Source organism: Melanotaenia boesemani, chromosome 7 (genome assembly GCF_017639745.1).
Source record: "Melanotaenia boesemani isolate fMelBoe1 chromosome 7, fMelBoe1.pri, whole genome shotgun sequence".
In the NCBI taxonomy this organism is placed as follows: domain Eukaryota; kingdom Metazoa; phylum Chordata; class Actinopteri; order Atheriniformes; family Melanotaeniidae; genus Melanotaenia; species Melanotaenia boesemani.
In genome coordinates, this window is record NC_055688.1 from 5,840,937 (window position 1) to 5,860,946 (window position 20,010).

At 41.3% G+C, this 20,010-nt stretch overlaps 1 protein-coding gene across 1 annotated transcript in view; it reads right to left on the reverse strand.

The window, feature by feature from the left end:
• LOC121643221 (nuclear factor NF-kappa-B p105 subunit-like) overlaps nt 1-20,010 on the reverse strand; it is a 46,320-nt gene that overhangs the window by 5,628 nt on the left and 20,682 nt on the right. Inside the window, 16 exon segments of the mRNA XM_041990524.1 lie at nt 230-332; nt 483-652; nt 731-932; nt 1,696-1,773; nt 1,776-1,810; nt 1,880-1,901; nt 1,903-2,003; nt 2,097-2,249; nt 3,161-3,283; nt 3,392-3,532; nt 3,628-3,766; nt 4,654-4,745; nt 6,076-6,180; nt 9,809-9,967; nt 11,698-11,861; nt 11,954-12,105. Coding sequence (XP_041846458.1) covers nt 230-332; nt 483-652; nt 731-932; nt 1,696-1,773; nt 1,776-1,810; nt 1,880-1,901; nt 1,903-2,003; nt 2,097-2,249; nt 3,161-3,283; nt 3,392-3,532; nt 3,628-3,766; nt 4,654-4,745; nt 6,076-6,180; nt 9,809-9,967; nt 11,698-11,861; nt 11,954-12,105 — 1,939 coding nt within the window.

Sequence of the window (20,010 nt, forward strand, 5' to 3'; positions counted from 1 at the left end):
CTGCTGAATTAACACCTGGAGACATCCTGAAGTCTCCATTTATCTCCTCCACATTTAGATTCCTGACCACTCTGTTTAGTGCACTATGTGTAATGTAGCTTACAGCGCCACCTGCTGACCACTCACCAGTTTACTCACTCCAGCCAACCAATGGAGATGAATGATGAACATTTTCTCTAAAAGAATGTGATGAAAAATTTGTTAGGAACAGGAGGAACTTCAGACTCACCTGCAGCCATCAACAGAGCTGTCAGCTTGATGGATCCCCGCCCTGCAGCGATGTGGAGGGGGGTGGAGCCGTTAAAGGTGCAGCAGTCCACCTTTGCGTTTCCCTGGCAATCGAAATAAACACAAGGAGATTTAAAATGACACAACCTAATAAGCTGTTTTTATCTTTGAAGATACAACGTTTTGGTGTTTCCCGTTACTCATCCACATTAACAAACAGAACAACAAATTAACATTTACTGCCTGATGTTTACCTCCAGCAGCAGGCAGCCGGCCAGCGACACGTTGTTGGTCTCCGTGGCGAGGTGGAGGGCGGTCCGTCCACAGCTGCGCTCCTGAGCCTCCACATTGGCCCCGCCATCCAGCAGCTCCCTGAGACAAGACAGCTGATTGGCCAAAACAGCCAGGTGGATCGCACACAGTCCTGTAACCATGGAAACAGAGACATTAAGCACTCAGCAGTCATCTGTGTGTGTGTTTACTCCTGTGTTTGTGTGTGTACCTGCTGTGTTGCTGTAGTCTAGCAATCCTTGGATCTCTCGGTGCTGCAGTAAAAACTGAACCATCCCACCTCCTTCCTGCTGGGCTGCCAGGTGCAGCACCGTGTTGCCATGACGATCTGTCAGTGTTGGGTCGACGCCGGCCAGCAGCAGCGCCTCCACAGCTGTCCTCTGCTGAGTGATCACTGCCAGGTGCAAAGGAGTCTGGGAAATGTAGTAAACGTTTAAATCACCTGCTACATGTTGTAAAACTGAGATCTGCTCATTCAATCAGCCAATATTTAATAATATTATGGAAAATATATATATATTCTAATATACACCTTCCAGTTGGGTCTTATACAACATTTAGTTAGAAAATGAACGAGTTAAGGATTATTGTGGGTTATTGTTGGAAATAGCACCTCCAAAAACATGTTTGATTTTTTCAGGTCCTGAAATGTGAACATTTCCTTTGTGTTATGACTGATGGGAGATTTAACAGTAAAGAATACAGGATATGACAAAAGCTACTGATGACGTCTGATAAAATCACTATGAAATGAACTTGAGCCAAAAACAATAAACTAAATAGAATCTATAAAAAAGACTAAAACATGAACTTCACCAGACAGGGACGACCTGCACACCAACAAAACCAGAAGATCTGTTCAAGACCTACAATGAAAACTCCAACCAACCAGGACACGACACGTCCATACATGAACCTGCTGACCTCAGATTATACATTTATTAATATTCTCTTGTCTGTAAATAAACATTCATTTACAAATGCAGGTTTTAACTGTATTTTAGAAAACCTTTTCTAGTAGGGGAGTTAGCATGATTTTTCACCTTGAATGTCGCTAAATTTAGTTTTTCTAAGACTTTTCCCTGCTGTAGAAGTCCGGTTTACTTTTCCCCTTGTTTGGGGATAAATGATAAACTGGAAATATTTTCGCACAGAAGCATTAAAACCGAGTCTTACCTGATACAGATGGTTCCTGGTGTTGAGGACTTCTTCTCCAGGCAGAGCTGACACCACCTGTGTCAGACTCTTCAGCGCCACCTGCTGGCTATGGAGAACAGCCAGATGCAGCCCTCTGAAGCAGAGAGGAGCGTTAGTAAAGAAGAGTGTGTGCTGTGTTAAAGCTGTGTGTGTGTATACTGACGTGTCTCCGTCCTCGTCCTGCGCCATCATCAGTGGGCGCTGTGGGGCCAGCAGGTACGCTGAATCACCTGTGACCGAGTACTGGAAGAGAGCCTCCAGCTGCATGTGGGTCACCTGAACCAGCTCTGCATCACACACACACACACACAGATGATGCTAAAGTAAATTCATTTATTACCCCACAGACCTTCATCACAGACAGGACTCATGAGTCGTACCTCTGTCTGCTTCTGGCTCCACACTGACCCCTCCATCCTCTATCCTCTCCCCCTCCTCCGGGCCTCCTGAAGCTCGCAGCACAGCGCCAGACGTGGAATCGTTATCTGGGTCGCTGTCATCGTCGCTGTCATCGGCATCGTTGCCCTGCGAAGCTTTAACACAAATACAAGCCTTTGATTTTCATCGCTTGGTTCGGACCTTTAGTCTGACATCTTTTAGTTTGCCCTCGTTATTCTCCAAACTGAACAAAGAGATTATAGGTCGTTGATTAGTATTGATTTCAGTTCCTTAAAAAGTTCACTTCAGCTGCAGCATCTCAGTTTACAGAGTAGAGTCAACCTTTCGCTGCTCTTTTACACCAGAAGCAGTCTTATTAAAAACACACATTCGTTCTTTATATTTACGTGTACAGAAATATTCCAGCGTTAGGCAGAATTAAACACCATCTTGAAAACAAGTTTCAGGAGCCTCATTTTCTTACATCTACAAACCAAGTGTGAATCAGTCAGAAAAAGTTTATTCTGATCAACTCCACAGAGATCAGGTAAGAACTGGATGTAAATCAACTTTTAGAATTTTATTGTTAAAATGTAGAGGATAAATATGATCATACCTTAGCTTATACAAGAATAAACACTTTTCTCACCTATTTAACTTATTATTAGGTATTTTGTTAAGTATTAACCCAAATTTAGAATAAAATTGTCCAAATTAACCAAAGTCCATTTAAAAACACCCTAATTTGGTGTCTGGACCTCATGTTCTGCATCTTCTTATGTTAAAGAAATTTCCAAACCTTGAATTTTGTTATTTTTTTTATATTTACATTTTACACAGCATCCCAGTTTTTGTAGTGAATATAAAACTGCCTGTCAAATCTTTTTCAGTTTGGTGCAAAGTAGTCTGAGCTTTATGCTGAACGCTCTCCGCAGATTCCAGATTTACAGATGTTTCTAAAAACAAGCTATGAACAGAAGAAAAGGGCCAACACATCTTTTCAGGGCACAAGTTTGTGGACAAACTACACTCAGGTTCTTTATGACAAGAAGATTTTATTCCTCACCATGTTTGATACCACTTCCTCCTCCTCCTCCTCCTCCCCCCAGACCAGCTGAGTATCCTGTGGAGAAACCTCCACCTCCACCTCCTCCTCCTCCATAGTTGTATGTGGGAAACTGGAAGTATCCTGAAGGACAGATGAAACAACATCAGCGTATAGGAAGGTTTTCCCTCAGCACAACTCAACCAACTCATATATGCATGTTTCAGAAAGGTTTTATGTTTCTGGTTTCACCTCCTCCTGTTGATCCAGGTCCACCTCCTGCAGCTGGACCTCCTCCTCCTCGGTACAGACCTCCTCCTACTCCTCCGTGACCACTGAAATCCTGGAAGTTTGGCAATGTCTTCTGCCTCTTCCTCTGAACTTCCTCTTTGTCTGTACACACAATGATTAATGATTTGTTAGGGTAATGCCCCTGAGCAAGGCATCAACCCTGAAACCTGATCTGAGGGCAGAGTCAGCTGACTTACCTATGATCTGAGGGTGGTAGGTGAAGGGTTTGGGCTCGCTGGTCTCGTTGTCAGATTTCCTCTTCAGCTGGACGAACACAGACGTCGGTTTCTGCAGGTTCTGGTCTCGATACTTCGGAGTTTTAAAGACGATGGCAAACTGTTGTCACGGCAACATGTTAACAGAAAAGATCCAGAAGAGTGTTACTAACCATGCAGACAAATAAGATTTAAATTTGTTGTAAAAATTAAAATTTTGGTATCAAAAATTTAGAAAAAACACAAAATGCAAACTAATACAGGAAGCTGACAGCAGCATGTTTTAAGACATCACCATGGTAACTCGATAAAGCCTGAGCTTTTATCCTGCTGGAGGTTACAGAATTACAATAAATGATCTTCCTGATTAGATTAAATTATTTATCCCCCCTCGTTTACAGTGACATGTCCAGAATGACACTAATATTGTTGAGAGCTGAAGGATCTCCTAACTTTCTAACTTTATTGTCCCGATCCTGGCAGTAGTCCTAAAAATTAATATGTCTTTGCTCTGGCAGCTCCTGCTGGCTGGATAAAAGGTTTTTTTTGTTTTACACCCTTTTATTCAACCAGCAGGAGCTGCCGGAGCAAAGACATATTAATGTGTCTTTTATGGAAGACTTGTTAGTGTCTCTCATGTCTGAATTAAGGATGTGGAACATTAAAACCACATTATAAATTAAAACTAAGTATAGTTATATTGTTATTACATATTTATCACAACCAGGTAAAAAATAAAAATTAAAACAAAGATCAGGTGATGCAGCTGTGTCACGGTTTAAAATAAAGGTTTAATTGAGTCTCTTTGCGTCCTCTTCTCATCTTCAACAGCTAGGATGTGAAGAAATGAGGCCTTCAAAACAAACGGAGAAGTGAAGGAACTGGAGATTTCTTGTTTTTTCTGATAAGAAAAGCTGATGTGGTACTGGGAAGTGTACTGGTTCATATCTTAAACCAGTTTTGATTTTTGCTGAGATGGGAATTTGTCTGTTGCCTGCTGGTACCGACCTGTCTGTGGACGTCTGTGGGGGAGAAGTCTCCCATAGCCTCCCAGGTCACCCTCGTTTCGTCTTCCTCGTAGAACCGAACCTGGATGTCGTCTGCAGACACAAACGCACATATCAGGGAGGTATTCCATGAAACAGGAACAGCCGACAGTACTTTGATAAGTCCAGCTCATGAATTTGAGAACTCTGTTCTATTATCATGGCTTAAATGAGTCCCAGCGGAGTTACCATGGTAACATTTTTTTTATCTTTTAATCTTTATTTTGTATAGTAAAAGTAAAATAAAGGACATAAAAGAAAGACAAAAAAATGGAAAACTTAAAGGGTGTAGGCGGAAGCTAAAGCTTATAATGCATGAAAACACAGGAGTAAATCTAAATAAAAGAAAAAGATCAACAAAAACTACAACAAAAAATGAAGCAGGCACTGTTCCTTACAAGACCAACTTACCATTAACTACTAACATCCACAACAAGATCCTTTCATTTCATTTGTCACCATAATTATTTAGTAGTTTCTGTACATTTTTAAAATTAATCTAAACTAAAGCTAATTTTTATGTGGTCAGAACATTTCCACAGTTTGACACCAGGTTCTTCTCATTTCTTAACCCTTTAAAAACTGTAATAGAAATGGTCATTTCTTGGAGTACTTCATATTTCTATGATCTGTACACCTTAAAATAAAAGATTATGAAAGTCAATGGGCAATAAAATTATAACATTATATATATATATATATATATATATATATATAGATAGATAGATAGATAGATAGATAGATAGATAGATAGATAGATAGATAGATAGATAGATAGATAGATAGATAGATAGATAGATAGATAGATAGATATAGTTTTGACTGATATGTTAGCTACTGTTTCATAAAAATTAATAAAAATCAAATTTAAAAAAAACTGACACCTTGAGTTAAAATAGTTGACACTATGATGGATTAATTTTTTAGTGATCCAAAAGGCTGTGGGATGACATTACCTGTACAAACTACATATATATGTCCAGCTGATCTGTCCTGTCTGGTTCTATCGGATTTAAAAGAATGGATGACAGATGAAGTTTTACACTGATGGTGAGCTCTTTCTGAGAGATAAAATCCATAAATATTTTAGTTTCTACTACATTTGTGCAGTAATTATTACACGTCAGGCGTAGTTCCGTCTCGCTCCTGTTAGGATACACAGTCACAGATCAGATGCAGTCAAAACACAGCTCTGATATAGGAAAACAACATCACCACAGCATCACTTTTCCTCCTCAGGGATTTGCATATTGGAGGGAAAATCCCTGAAGATGAACTTCCTCCAGTACAACAAAAACTCTGAAACCCCTCCCAACACGATAAACATTTTCGGTTTGTTAAGTGGAAAAGTGACGTCATGGACAGGTTTTAAATTCTGCCTCACCTTTCTGGACTTTGTCACAGAGCAGGTAGACCTCCTCTCCTCCAGTTACACAGCCGGCAGTGCGATCCATCCTCACAATCTTCAGGTTGGAAGCGTTCGGAGCCTCTGAGGAAACAAAGAGGAGAAGCTGGAGGTTAAACTTAGATCACCGGCTGGTTGATACAACACAATTCAGATTAAATGAATCCATCTTGTGTCTAAATATGGTTTAATCCAGGTCCCAGAAACAGAAAACCAACCATAAAACTGCAACTAATGTCAGGTTCACCGAAGACAGAAGAATCTATAAACTTGAAGCTTGAAACATTTCTGCTGTCCAGCCTCTGAGCAGACGTTATTACATCCATACATCTGGTATCAGGAAATACCCGAAAATTTCTGATTCTGTTCTTCAGGGGGATTTCAGAGTTGAGCTCAGTTGATTAGACGATTAATGGAACAATAATCTATAAATCAGTTCCCTTTCACAAAGAAATGTCAGGTTTTTAATTTTAGTAACTTATCCGAAAAGAAGCTGAAACTCAACAGTTTGTTGGACCTTTGGTCAAAGAAAGCTTTGAAGTCTTCAGTTGTTTTGTTTAAAGGTTGTTTTTTAATAAATAAAAATAGAAAAATAAACAAATCAGTGAGTGAAGTTTATTTACAGCAGCAGCGTCATCAAAAATCTGATCAGAAAACTAAAATTCTGGATGAAGAAAATGCCAGTTCCTCTCCGACTATCATATCTAGTTTCTGAGACCTACTTCATCATCATGTGGTAAAAACTGCTCAAATCCACACAGTATACCATCTGACGCTTGTCTTCTGCCCCCTGGTGGACAGGTTTTGCATAACAATAATTCTGACATCAAATAGTAATTTACATATACATATGACATGTATTCTTCTTCTTCTTCTTCTTCTTCTTCTTCTTCTTCTTATTATTATTATTACATTTTGTTAAAGGGCTAAACAAAGACTTCGGATGAAAAATAATCTGAAATTCTACCCATGGTTGCTTGGGTCAAAAGATAAATACAAGGACAGAAACTACGAAGCGTAAAGTTCTGGGTGCTCATGGTTAAGGTGGTAAAATGAAAGTGCAACAGAACTCAAAGCCGGTTTCGTTCCTCAAGAGGAAGCTGAAGCATTCAGAAACCAGGCCAGCAGGAAGAGAGAAATGAAACCAGGCAGCAAGAAAAAGAAACATGTACACAGAATGAAGAGTAAAAACAAATATGAGCTCCTCACTGTAAAGAGGAGGGAGGTTTCTGCTGTTAAAAGCTCTATGCTGTTACCAGATTCTGTAAAATGATCCAAACATGAAGAAGTGAACAAGTCCAAAAAAACCTGACTGGAAACCAGCCGGCCCACTTCTGGACCTTAAATTTATTGGCTGTACTTATAAACAGTATTACAGTATTGGTATTTAGTGTGTAATTACAATACAACCTAAAATACAAATGCTACACACACATCAGACCCAGAAACAGTCAAGCATGTAATGCAGCCTGCACTCTAACGTATCAGCTACCAGTTGTATCAGCTGTAGGTATAAAAGAACTCTTAGAGCTTTTTCTTTTTGCTAAAGGTGCTCTATAGTGCCGGCCTGAGGGGAGTAACTCAAACCCTCTGTGAAGGGGTGTGTTTTATCTCTAGTTATTGATGGCATGTTCCTTTAGATAGCATAGCTGTAAAGTTCATCTAAGGTTTTATGTTGACAGCCAACGATCTTTCCCGCTGTTTTCACCACCCTGTTTAATTTGTTCCTGTTTACTACAGTCAAATGTCTGAACCCCATTTAAAATAAGGATGCTCTGAATAAGAGGCACATACACCTTTTGTAAAACATCAGTAGTGACCTCAAACTCTTTTAGCCTCCTTAGTAAAAACAGTCTCTGGCTGGCTTTCTCACATATTTGATCTGTGTTGTTAGTGAAGCTTAGCTTATCATCTATGTGTGTAGCCAGATATTTAAAACCCTGGACTGTATTTACAGTCTGGTCACACAGTGTCAGTAAGGGGTGCTGTTTGATTTAAGATTAGCTACTTGGTTTAACCAACATTAATCAGCAGGGAGCTAGCTTGGCACCACTGCTCCAGTTTAGAGACATGAGCAACATATTCAGAGTTATCAACATCAGCATATTTAAAAACTATCATTCATTCTCATTAAGCTTGTTAAGACTGAAAATAAAAGTGGTGATATCACACAACCTTGTGGTGCTCCCGTTTTTAAAACAACCTCCTTGGACAGAACATCCTTAACTCGAACTCTTTGAGACTTTAATCCAGTGGATCAGTCCCCCCCATCAACCCCAAGTCCAGCAACCGCTGAAGAAGTACATGAATCTGCATAGAGTTAAAGGCTGAACTAAAATCAATAAATAAAATCATATGTACCAATCTAAATATAAGTGTAAATATAATCTACACAGAACCTGGTAGAAGAGAAACTGTCAGATGAGCTGGTGTGATTGGTGAGATCTGCTTCCCTACATCCTGTTAGAGTTCTGCTGGGATGTGGACCAGTGTTCCAGAGTCAGACTAACTGGACAGAAACTGTTCTGGTGAAGATCTCGGTGGGTTTCTGGTCTCTGACCGGAAGAAAGAGACAGGTCGGACATTTCCAAACATCACTGAACTGGATGAGAACATCTGTGTTGGCTGTCAGAATAAGTTTTGTTCCTCTGGACAAATCAGCACCAACACGAACAGGAAGAATCTGGAATGATGCCGGGAATGTGTTTGTTTAAAGATCTTTATTTCTACAGAATATTTAAAACCAATCAAGGCTAACCAAAGAGCCTCACAAGAGAACAACATCTAGAGGTGAACGTTTTCTTGGGTTCTAATGGATTCTACTGGTTCCGTCCCCTTATGTGCATTAAAACCAGCACACAAATAAAGGTTAACTGAACCTGAATGAGTGAACTGAACAGATGTTTGGTTCAAACTCAGCAGAAACTCATTCTCTTTTCCTCTCCATCACTTCAAGGAGGAACACAACCAGTTTCCAGGTGATTTTTAAACAGGTGTGTTGCTACCATATATGAGGACGTTTCTGGATGTAAGTGAGCAGGAATGTTCAGGAACATGAACATGCTGGATTTATGAACTGATCATTCTGACTGAGGTGTGAATGACTGGCCTGTTCATGGCTGATACACAATGATTTATCTCCATCCATCCATCAATTTTCTATACCACTTCAATTCAGGGTTGCAGGGAAGCTGGAGCCTATCCCAGCAATTAGCAGGCGAGAGGCAGGGTACGTCCTGGACAGGTCGCCAGTCCATGTCAGGGCCAACAGAGAGAGACAAACAACCATTCATGCTCACACTCACTCCTAGGGAGAATTTAGAGTGACCACTTAACCTAACATGTAAGTCTTTGGATGGTGGGAGGAACCCATGCATACACGGGTAGAACATGCAAACTACACGCAGCAAGGCCTGCTGAACGAGCGACCTTGTCGCGAGGTTAACCCCCACGCCACCATGCAGCATACCGATTAATCTGTTCTTACATATTTATACTTCTAATGGTTGGATGAAGTTTAGATCAGCTACTGTGAAAAGTTGATAATAGAGGGAACTAGAGTTGCAAGTGTTCATGAACTCCAGCTCTGATCAAACATGCTGCTGTCAGGGTAACGATGGAGGACTCAGCCCCGGTTTAAAACCAACAACAAACCCACGGATCCACTTCAGACTGTACAGGAGTGTGTGTTTTTGTGAGTGTGTAGACTCACTGCTGTCATAGATCGGCTCTGACACCACGGGCTCGAGTCGTCTGGAGAAACCGCCGTCGCTGTCGGGGAGGAACGCCGTGAACATGAGTCGAACCACACTGAGGTCCATCTCTTTAGCCTGATTGGCTGCTGCGCTGCTGATCAGGCTGCGCTGGTGGTCTGACGAGAAGAAACCAAAACATATTTAAAACTCTGGAAAAACAAGGAACAAGTTTTTAGACAGAACATTTAGCTTTTGTTCAGCAAATACTGAAACAGTGTCATTATGTCCTAATACATTCAACTTGAGAATTAAGAAGATGAAAACACAAAAAGGCGTGGCTCAATCAGGAGGCGTATACTAGGACTTTTGTGTTTACGAAAATAGCAAAAAAAAAAAAAAAAAAGATAAATTTCTCCCACTGAAAACTAATGAGATTCTGCTGAAATGAGAAAAAACAAACTCAGACTGGTTCATGTTTAAGAAGGACAATGTCCCAAAGCACACAGCCAAGCTATCTAAGGAGTTGCTTCAGGACGACTGGATGTCCTTGTGTGGCCCAGACTTGAACCTGACTGAACATCTCTGGAGAAATCTGAAAATGGCCGTGCACCAACCCTCCTTCTCCAACCTGATGGAGCTTGAGAGGTGCTGCAAGGAGCAATGGGCAATGCTTTCCAAAGATACAGCAGGTGTGCCTAGCTTATGGCATCACAATAAAAATTTGCTGTCATCACAGTTTTGTTATTATGGGTTATTCTACCTACTCCCATTCAGGCATGCTACCGTTTATTTTTATTAAGATTCTGTGTCACTAATCACAAAACATAATGTTTCTTGTTTAGTGTTTTATTCACTTGTTAAATATTGTGTGTGGAATCTTGGGAATAAAAAGAATTTATTCCATTTTGGAATAAGGATGTGATATAAAATGTGGAAAAAGTGAATACTTTCCAGATGCATTTATTATGTTATTCTGGCCGCACCCAGAACTCTCAATATGGAAGTATGTGTTACTTCACAGTAGCTGGTTCTGGTTCTTAATTAAAAAGAAAAAAAAACACCTTGGGGTGTAGGTGAACATAAGCCTGTGGTTATCTACAGGTCAGCTCTGGCCTGGAAGTATTCATTGACAGTTCTTCAGCTTGGACCACTCATGTTGACTACGTCTGTAGCAGACTGCAGCAGTGACTTCATGGCGTGAACAGAAGGGCCATGTTGATACAGAGTCACCGCTTGGTTCGGTAACCTCGCTGTGCAACAGGAAAATAAGCTGCTACGCTTATTAAAATTTGCATGGAAAATCACAGGCACTGAAGATCACGTGTCTATGCAGACCATCTATAAACAGGCCTTCACAGACAAGCCCATAAAATAATCAACAACATGACCCATGTTCTGCTCAGGGAGTACAAGCTGCTGCATCGAGGGTCTCTGCAGGTTAAATAGATTTAAACACTCATTTGTCCCTGTGTCAACTGGGCCTTCAAATACAAACAAAGGGGATGGATCAAGGATGCTGTTTTTATGACTATTGTTTATTATCTTTTTTTTTTTATTTTATTTACTTATGTGTACTCCTTTATTTAATCTGTTTTTATGCCCCTTCTTATCAATGGTTCTCAAAGATCATTTACAACGACCTGTGAACTGTTGGTTTTTGTTAAATGTCTGACATTGACGGTTGATTGAATGTTGTCCAGCACTTCATGGCTGCAGCTGGGGTGAAAGCCTAAGACAAATTTTCCGTACTGGGACAGATTACATTATTGGTTGCTACACACCTCTTTATACGACTTATCATTTTTTAATATCAACCCTCTGCTAGATGGATTCATTTCAAAGTTTCCTGTCTATGTCCCTGCACATCAGCCAGTTTTTTAGTTGAGTGGTGGACACACTCACTGACCGTTGAGCTCTCGGGGGACTCGGACCTCCCCTTGCATGGCGTCGATCTCCGGGTGGATGGTGACTCCACAGCTGTATCCCATCCTGAAGGCCTCGACCATCCTCTCCTCCAGAGTCTTTGCCACGTTCTTCTTTGTCACATGGAGGATCCCCAGGTTTGGAAAACTACCAGAACCAGAACCAGAACAGAACCACGGTGAGTGCCACATCTGAAGACTCTCCTGCTCGGACTGAGTGAGTGTGTGTGTGATACACACCTGATACTGGCATCTTTAGACTGCAGGTCAGCGATGCAGATGCCTTTATCACACTGTTTTCCCACCAGACTGTGAGCGTGCAGCTGAGGGCCAGAGGTCAGCGCCGTCACCAGCTGGACCACCACCCGAGCCTGACCCTGGTAGTTACAGATCTAAAAGACACACAACAGAAAACACAGCAACACACACACAAAGTTAACAACAAACTTCCCTCCAGAGTTAATTGGACAAATTTAATGCTGAATTTCTGGATAAACTTTGTCAGATGAGGTGAAGTTCTGGTTTTGGTTTCTGATGTCATTCTGAGCTCCACAGATAAGTCATGACAGCTTCAGCAGTGTGTGAGAGCTCCTTATTTCTCTGCTGTGGTTTAGAGAAACTTTCTACTGGTATAAATGAGTCATCGCTACACCACCAATGACAGGAGACACCAGCTTGCTGAGCTGCCACCATCACTTCGCTTTCTGATTACAAACAAAACTGTCTTTCAACAATCTCAGCTTACTGTTCGATTTTTGTTTTGTTCAATTTTAAAACAAACCAAGAAGTTCAGGCATCCAACAAGACCTGAGCTTGAGTTCTGATGAGTAAACCAATGCAAACTGGTTCAGACCGACTACCAGTTTTTATTTTTGTTTTGATCTGAATATGTAGGTTTAAATTAGTTGGATGGACTGAAAGACAGACAGAGAGTAGCAGCATGCCAACAGTGTCGTGTCTGCATCTCGTGTTCAGTGGCGTCTATTTTGTGTTTCAGTAGCCCATTTCTCACCATAATACCCTGGTTCCTCAGCACCTGACGCAGACCTTGTTTGACCATCAACATAAATAGATTATGTCCAACTGCACTCATGATGAGGTGGTTAGGCAGTGGTGTTAAGGATCTCGCCTGAGGACCCAACTGGAAAGTGTTAATATTTGCCCCATTGTCATATGTGCCCTGTAGGATTCGAACTCGAGTCTCCCGCATGAGAGATCCAGAGATCAGTGGTAAAAATGTTTGTTAGAGGAATTGACTCCTAACAAAACATGCACGAGGTGGATGGAGATAACCAACGCCATCACAACTCATATAGCCAAAGACCTGGTTCTGATAAGGTCTATGGAGGAAGACGTATTATGGTCGAAGAAAAAAACATGACCTTAACATGATGTTTTGTACAACTGTCATAACAAGACCTTTCTATTCTTACCCACTCTATTGCAGTTATTATTCTCTCGATCAGTGGAAAATGTGGTTAACACCCAGTCATGGATGGAAAAATAACAAGTACCATGACACTGTTTTGGTCAGCTCTCTGATAACTTCGTCCTCTCAGTTAAAAACAAGATGTTGAAATTCCTCAAACCTGCAGCTTCAAGAAATTATCAGGAGTGAAGTGTGGAAGAAGAACAGCAGACTGAACTGCTAGTTCAATTTTGTCAGTTTTTTTTAAATCAGAAGCTGTTTGACAGGAAAACACCTTCAGGATAATCGATAACACTCTGCAGCAAACACACCTACACCAACATCACCTGCATGAAGAGGAAACACTTCCTGCGTCTTCACCACAGAACTTCCTGTGGACCAACGTCACGCAAACCGAACATTCTGACAGCCATGTACGAAGTCCAAAAATCTTCAATTCTTCATATTTTTACCATGAAAACAGGAAACAGTTGATTTACTAACACATGTTACTACAAAACTAAAAATCCAGTATCTAAGTCAGAAGCAGAGTCTGTCTGGTTCTGAGGATCTTAAAGTGAAAATTTGGGCAGAGCAGCTTCATCACAGTCTGATCCTACTTAGAGAAGCTTTCTGTCGTTTCTTTAGTTAAGTCAAGTTCCTTTGATGTCAATTTGCCATATGTCAGTACATACAGAAAATCAAAATGGCTGTTCTCCAAGGCCACGGTGCTCAGAGACTGCTGGTAGAAGCAAAGTGAGAAAATAGATAAAAAATTCAAGCACAAGAACAAAAACAAGGTGATGATGATAAAGTAAAAGCTATAGTGCAAAAGAAGCAGACTGAGCTTAAAGTGTTCATTACATAAAGTGCCTGGTGCAACCTGAGTACAGGAAGGACTGACACTTTAAAAGTTTCAGGAATAGGAACTGACATCTGATATGTTCTTACATCGTGGTTCATTATGGTTTTTGAAATCTCTGATAAAGTTTCCACAATCAACAAGGTCAGTTTAAAATCAGCCACACATAAAAACCTGAGTCTGATTGTTAAAACATCACCTGCAGAAACAGGAGGTGATTAACTAATTAATTAACTGATTTCATAATCAGGGTTAAGGGAAGTTGTAATCAGAGTTCTGTGAGGGTACGAGGCTGGACCAGGGTTCTGTAAGGGTAAGGTGCTGGATCGGGAGTCTGTAAGGGTACAGAGCTGGATCAGAGTTCTGTGAGGGTACACAGCTGGATCGGGGTTCTGTGGCGGTGCGGGGCTGGATCAGGGTTCTGTGAGGGTACAGGGCTGGATCAGGGTTCTGTGAGGGTACACGGCTGGATCAGGGTTCTGTGAGGGTACAGGGCTGGGTCAGGGTTCTGTGAGGGTATAGGGCTGGATCAGGGTTCTGTGAGGGTATGGGGCTGGATCGGGGTTCTGTGAGGGTATAGGGCTGGATCGGGGTTCTGTGAGGGTACAGGGCTGGATCGGGGTTCTGTGAGGGTACAGGGCTGGATCAGGGTTCTGTGAGGGTATAGGGCTGGATCAGGGTTCTGTGAGGTTATAGGGCTGGATCAGGGTTCTGTGAGGGTACAGGGCTGGATCAGGGTTCTGTGAGGTTATAGGGCTGGATCAGGGTTCTGTGAGGGTACAGGGCTGGATCAGGGTTCTGTGAGGGTATAGGGCTGGATCAGGGTTCTGTGAGGTTATAGGGCTGGATCAGGGTTCTGTGAGGGTACAGGGCTGGATCAGGGTTCTGTGAGGGTACAGGGCTGGATCAGGGTTCTGTGAGGTTATAGGGCTGGATCAGGGTTCTGTGAGGGTACAGGGCTGGATCAGGGTTCTGTGAGGGTACAGGGCTGGATCAGGGTTCTGTGAGGGTATAGGGCTGGATCAGGGTTCTGTGAGGGTATAGGGCTGGATCAGGGTTCCCTGAGGGTATAGGGCTGGATCAGGGTTCTGTGAGGGTACAGAGCTGGATCAGGGTTCTGTGAGGGTATAGGGCTGGATCAGGGTTCTGTGAGGGTATAGGGCTGGATCGGGGTTCTGTGAGGGTATAGGGCTGGATCAGGGTTCTGTGAGGGTATAGGGCTGGATCAGGGTTCTGTGAGGGTATAGGGCTGGATCAGGGTTCTGTGAGGTTATAGGGCTGGATCAGGGTTCTGTGAGGGTATAGGGCTGGATCAGGGTTCTGTGAGGGTTTAGGGCTGGATCAGGGTTCTGTGAGGGTATAGGGTATTCATTTAAAACTAAAACCTGTAAAGTTCAAAAGATATAAAGTCTTTATTACTTTTCTAACTCTGAACAACTTTAACCCATAACTCTTCTTCTACTTTACATTTTCATGGTTTTGTTTTGCAGGTGTTTTCATGTTATCTCATCACGTCACTAAGGAATTTTACATTAAGGAAATTGAATGAAAAATACTCTGTTCCTGTTTCTACTCTGTGTGTGTGTGTCTGAGGATATTTGCCTGCAGCAGAGTTGCAACAGCTGCAATAAATAAACATGAGCCCACTTCCTCTTCCTTGTTCTGTCAGTCACTTGAAGCGTTCAGACAAACAACAAAGTTCCTAGAAACACAGCGTGGCTGCAGTTTGAGGGTTTCCTGGCTCAGAGGCACTTGGGTTTGGTGTTGTTGGTACCTGACATTCACTGCAAGGTGAAGTAGTCAGGTGAATGAGTCAGGAGGATGTAATAACAATATTACTTATAGTAATAATATCATTTAATGTAATTAACAGCATAAAAGGGCATAATAATAATATGAAATTAAATGAAAAATATTTTATTATTGTCATGGTCTCTGTGTTTTTTGTTTAGTTTTACTGTCCTGTGGGACTATTGACTTCTCTGGTTTCCTGTTTTATTTTGTAGTTCCTTTCCTGGTGTGATGCATTATTGTTTTATTTCCTGTTCATTTGTAAACCTGGTTTGATTGGCTCATTCACTTCACCTGCTCCATATTAGTTCACCTCTGTATTTATACCCCCTGGTTTCAGTTGTCCTTTGTCAGATCATCCGGTGCGTTTCCCTGTCACGTCTCCTTTGTTTTGTCCCTGCAAGATTTTACATGATTCTGGATTAAAACTTTTATTCCTGCATTCTATTCTATTCTATTCTACAGTCATTTAGCAGACGCTTTTATCCAAAGCGACTTACATTTGAGAGTAAGAACAACATTTTGTCTGCCTCCTCCTTTTTTGTCCTCTCCTCTGCTGCACCGTGCCAATTAATCTCATTAAGGAAATTATATGCCTTTTTATTTTAAAAGTTGTATCAATATAAAAGAAATAATAGTAAAATAAAAAATATAAAATAATCTCCCTATGAGGACTTGTTAATTTAATTTCTGCATGGTTTGTGTTGTGCACATTTTATATCGCTGCAGACTGAACAAACTGTTAAACACATCAGTATTTGTGGGTCAAAGTGGGCGCCGGCGCTGACATTAAAGCTCTGTATGGCAAACTTTCATCTTCAAGCTGAAACTTATTCCTCTTTGTGACGCAACTCTACTTCCTCGTAATTACATGTGGGTGTCATGACAGGAAATTCCCAAAAGACATGAAACATTGCAGAGGTGTGTGTGTGTGTGCTGGTGGTTTTTTATGAACATCTTAGACAGGTCCAGGCCAGCAGAAGATCCTTTTAGCCCCCCAAAGAAAAACACCTAACCTGATTAGAAGAATTTGCAGCAGCTTCAAGACTCTGAAAATCCACATGTGACACGTGACTGGAAATTCCACGATGTTGTGTTGTTTATCGAAAGAAAAACATGACATCATCCACTGATCCAATCAACAGCAACGACATTTAGAGAGACAAAAATAACAGACCCCCCAGCAATGAGGTCCCCCCAACAGACCTCATTGCTTTCATCCTGACAGACCCCCTTCGCTATTGTCCCAACAGACTCGACTTTAGTCATCTCGACAGACTGCATCATTGTCATTCCAACAGACCCTATTACTTTCATCCCGACAGGTTCGAGCACCTTCATCCGGAAAGACCCCATTGCTGTCATCCCAACAGACCCCATCGCCATCACCCCGATAGAGCCGGTCATCGTAGTCCCGACAGACTTGATCACTGCTGTCTCAACAGACTCAATCACCTCCGTCCCAAAAGACAGACCCCATCACCGTCATCCCAACAGACCCCATTGTTTTCATCCCGACAGATGCGATAACCATCATCCCAATTTTTTGCTCCTTCTCAGTTTACTCTTGTGCCTTTTTCAGTTTCAAATCAAGCGCCACTGGCTTTGCAGCGCTCTGCTGCAGACTCCTCCCACAGCCCCAACCGCTTTGGCTTTATTCAACGTGAATTTCCAACACCTCTCAAGTTAGACTGAAATGTCGCAACTAAATAATCCACCAGCTCCCAGAGACACAAAGCGATAACAAACGTTATAAACAAACAGAACTTTGCTTCTCGCCAAAGACCAGTACACAGTCAACACAGTGAACAACCCGGGATTTAAGAAACTCATCAACACTTTGGACAAACGGTATCACGGCCATCTGGCCACCATTTTAGTCGAGTGTCTCTCCTGCCCTGTTTGATGTGTGGTGAGGGTGTTGTGAGGGACGTGGCTACAGTCCAATGTTTCACCACTGCTATGGACCTGTGGCCAAACATACATTTTATTGACATGTGAAAATGAAATGTCTCCAGACTAACTTTTCCCAGATCACACCGGGCAGAACATGGCTGCTGGTCTGAGACAAACAGTAGCTACTGGGACCTGGATGGAAAGAAACTAGTCTGGATTACCGCAGATACACTGGCTTCCTCTCTCTCTCTTGATCGATTGATTGATCGACAGATAAAAATCCACATTATTAAAGTGAATAAATTGGTAATTGTGAAATGGTAAAATGTAAATGGTCTGTACTTATATAGCACTTTTATCCGCTTTCAAATGCGAGGCGTAAACACTAATAAAACACTTCTGACAACCACTTAGACACAGATTATACTGAACTATCAAATCCAACATCTGGAAATCATCTGGATTTCCGCCTGAGTGAAACCTGCAGAACGTGGTTGAAGTTCAGGACAAATGCGAACGCTCAAGCTCCTGGATGCTAACACCGCTAGCATAAACAACAACTAAGCAGACAATGACAGGGGGTCCGCACCTTTTACCTCCCAGGTGACACAGCGGCGAGATGGGTGGGCGGAGTTTTAACTCCATTTAAAGCGGGTGATCAACTGGGTCATCAGCCAGAGGACCCGCTCAGATCCGACGGCTTGTTCGGAGAGATCGTCCCGTTTAAACATGAGTGGAACAAACAAATCAGAGTCTGTCTGCAGATAAACTTAGAAAATGTTCCAACTTGATAAATAATGTTGATGTTTGGCTTTTATTTGTTCAGTGGCATTAATATAATTCTTAAGACAACTTCTGCTGATTTTATTCTGCTTTTCAGCTGCTTTAGGCAATCCAACTAATCGTCCTGATGTTTTAAGAAACCTCCAACCCAGGCTTAACCGCAGCTCAGAAAGGTCAAAGGTCATTACAGCATCAATGGTCTGGTTTATTATTTATTATTTATTTTGGACAAAAAAAGTTTTTATTTGTATGTTCGAACCAGAAGATAAAGCAAAATATTTTAAATCTGTCTTATACATCAGTGAACCCATTTACATAACCATCAAAATCTGGGAGTAATTAGATTACTGTAATGATCTGACACTTCTATATGCACTTTTGAAGTATGAAATTAAAAAAAATCTATGTCTACCTTTACTAGTCCATTATTGGATTTATTTTGGAGTACATCTGTGCGTGGTGACATCAAGCCCCGTTAGTTTTAAAACATTTGGTGTTTGCTGAACATTGCGGCATCTGTGGCAGGAGGCAGGTAGGTGCAGGAATCAAAGGTTTAATGAAAATAACAGCTAACAGGGATGGAAAACTAAAACAGACTTACTACAAGGAACGCAGGGAAATGAAGACGATCTGGCAGTGAATAAAAAAAACCAAGAGGTATATATACAGAGGTCAACTAACAAGGAACAGGTGAAGCAAATTAAATCAGGTGTACTGATGAACCGGAAGTGAAGCAAACAGAATACACAAGAGGAAAACTCTACAAAATATAACAGGAAACAAGACAGCTATTAGGCAACAGCAAAACTTACAAAAACCCAAACCAAAAACTCACAGACCATGACAGAAATCACCTCTATTTCATTTGTCTTGCCATATCAAATATCTGAATTTGGCGTATCTCAGTGAGAGAAGCTGATTTTGGACAGAAGAGATGCAGCTTTATGTACATGCGCAGATGTGAAAAGACTAAGTAAATCAGGAAGATTTCCATGCATGAAGACATAGGGGTATTGTTGAGAAAATCTACGTGTGTAAATCTGATTTCTCATAATCTCATAATGGTAGTTATGTGATAAAATATATCATATTTTTGCCGTCTGCATGACCACTTGAATTATCTGATTACTCCAGCAATCAGGTAATCATCAGATTTTTGGTGTGTATGTAAACAGCTTTAGTGCACCGGGGGGAATAAAGTCTGAGTTTACCATTCTGTTCTTCGCTGATCTGGAAAGGGTCCCAGACAAAATCCCATTTCTTAGTTTTTTAGATTTGCCAAAATCAGTTTCCCAGTTCCGATTATTTCCTGATGGATTGAGTAATGATTTATATAATTTTGATGAAATTCTAACGTTTTACATGGCAGTTTTTTAGCCTCATATGCAGCTTTAAACATAGCAAAAATTCAGGGAATAAAATGGGAATAATGCCTTTGTAATTCCAGGTATCACTGGAGAGTTGTCTTCTATACATTTAGAATTATTTCATACTGTGACACTAGAAGAGTCAGAAACATTTACTATATACTAAGACAGATTAAACACAGAGTTAAAT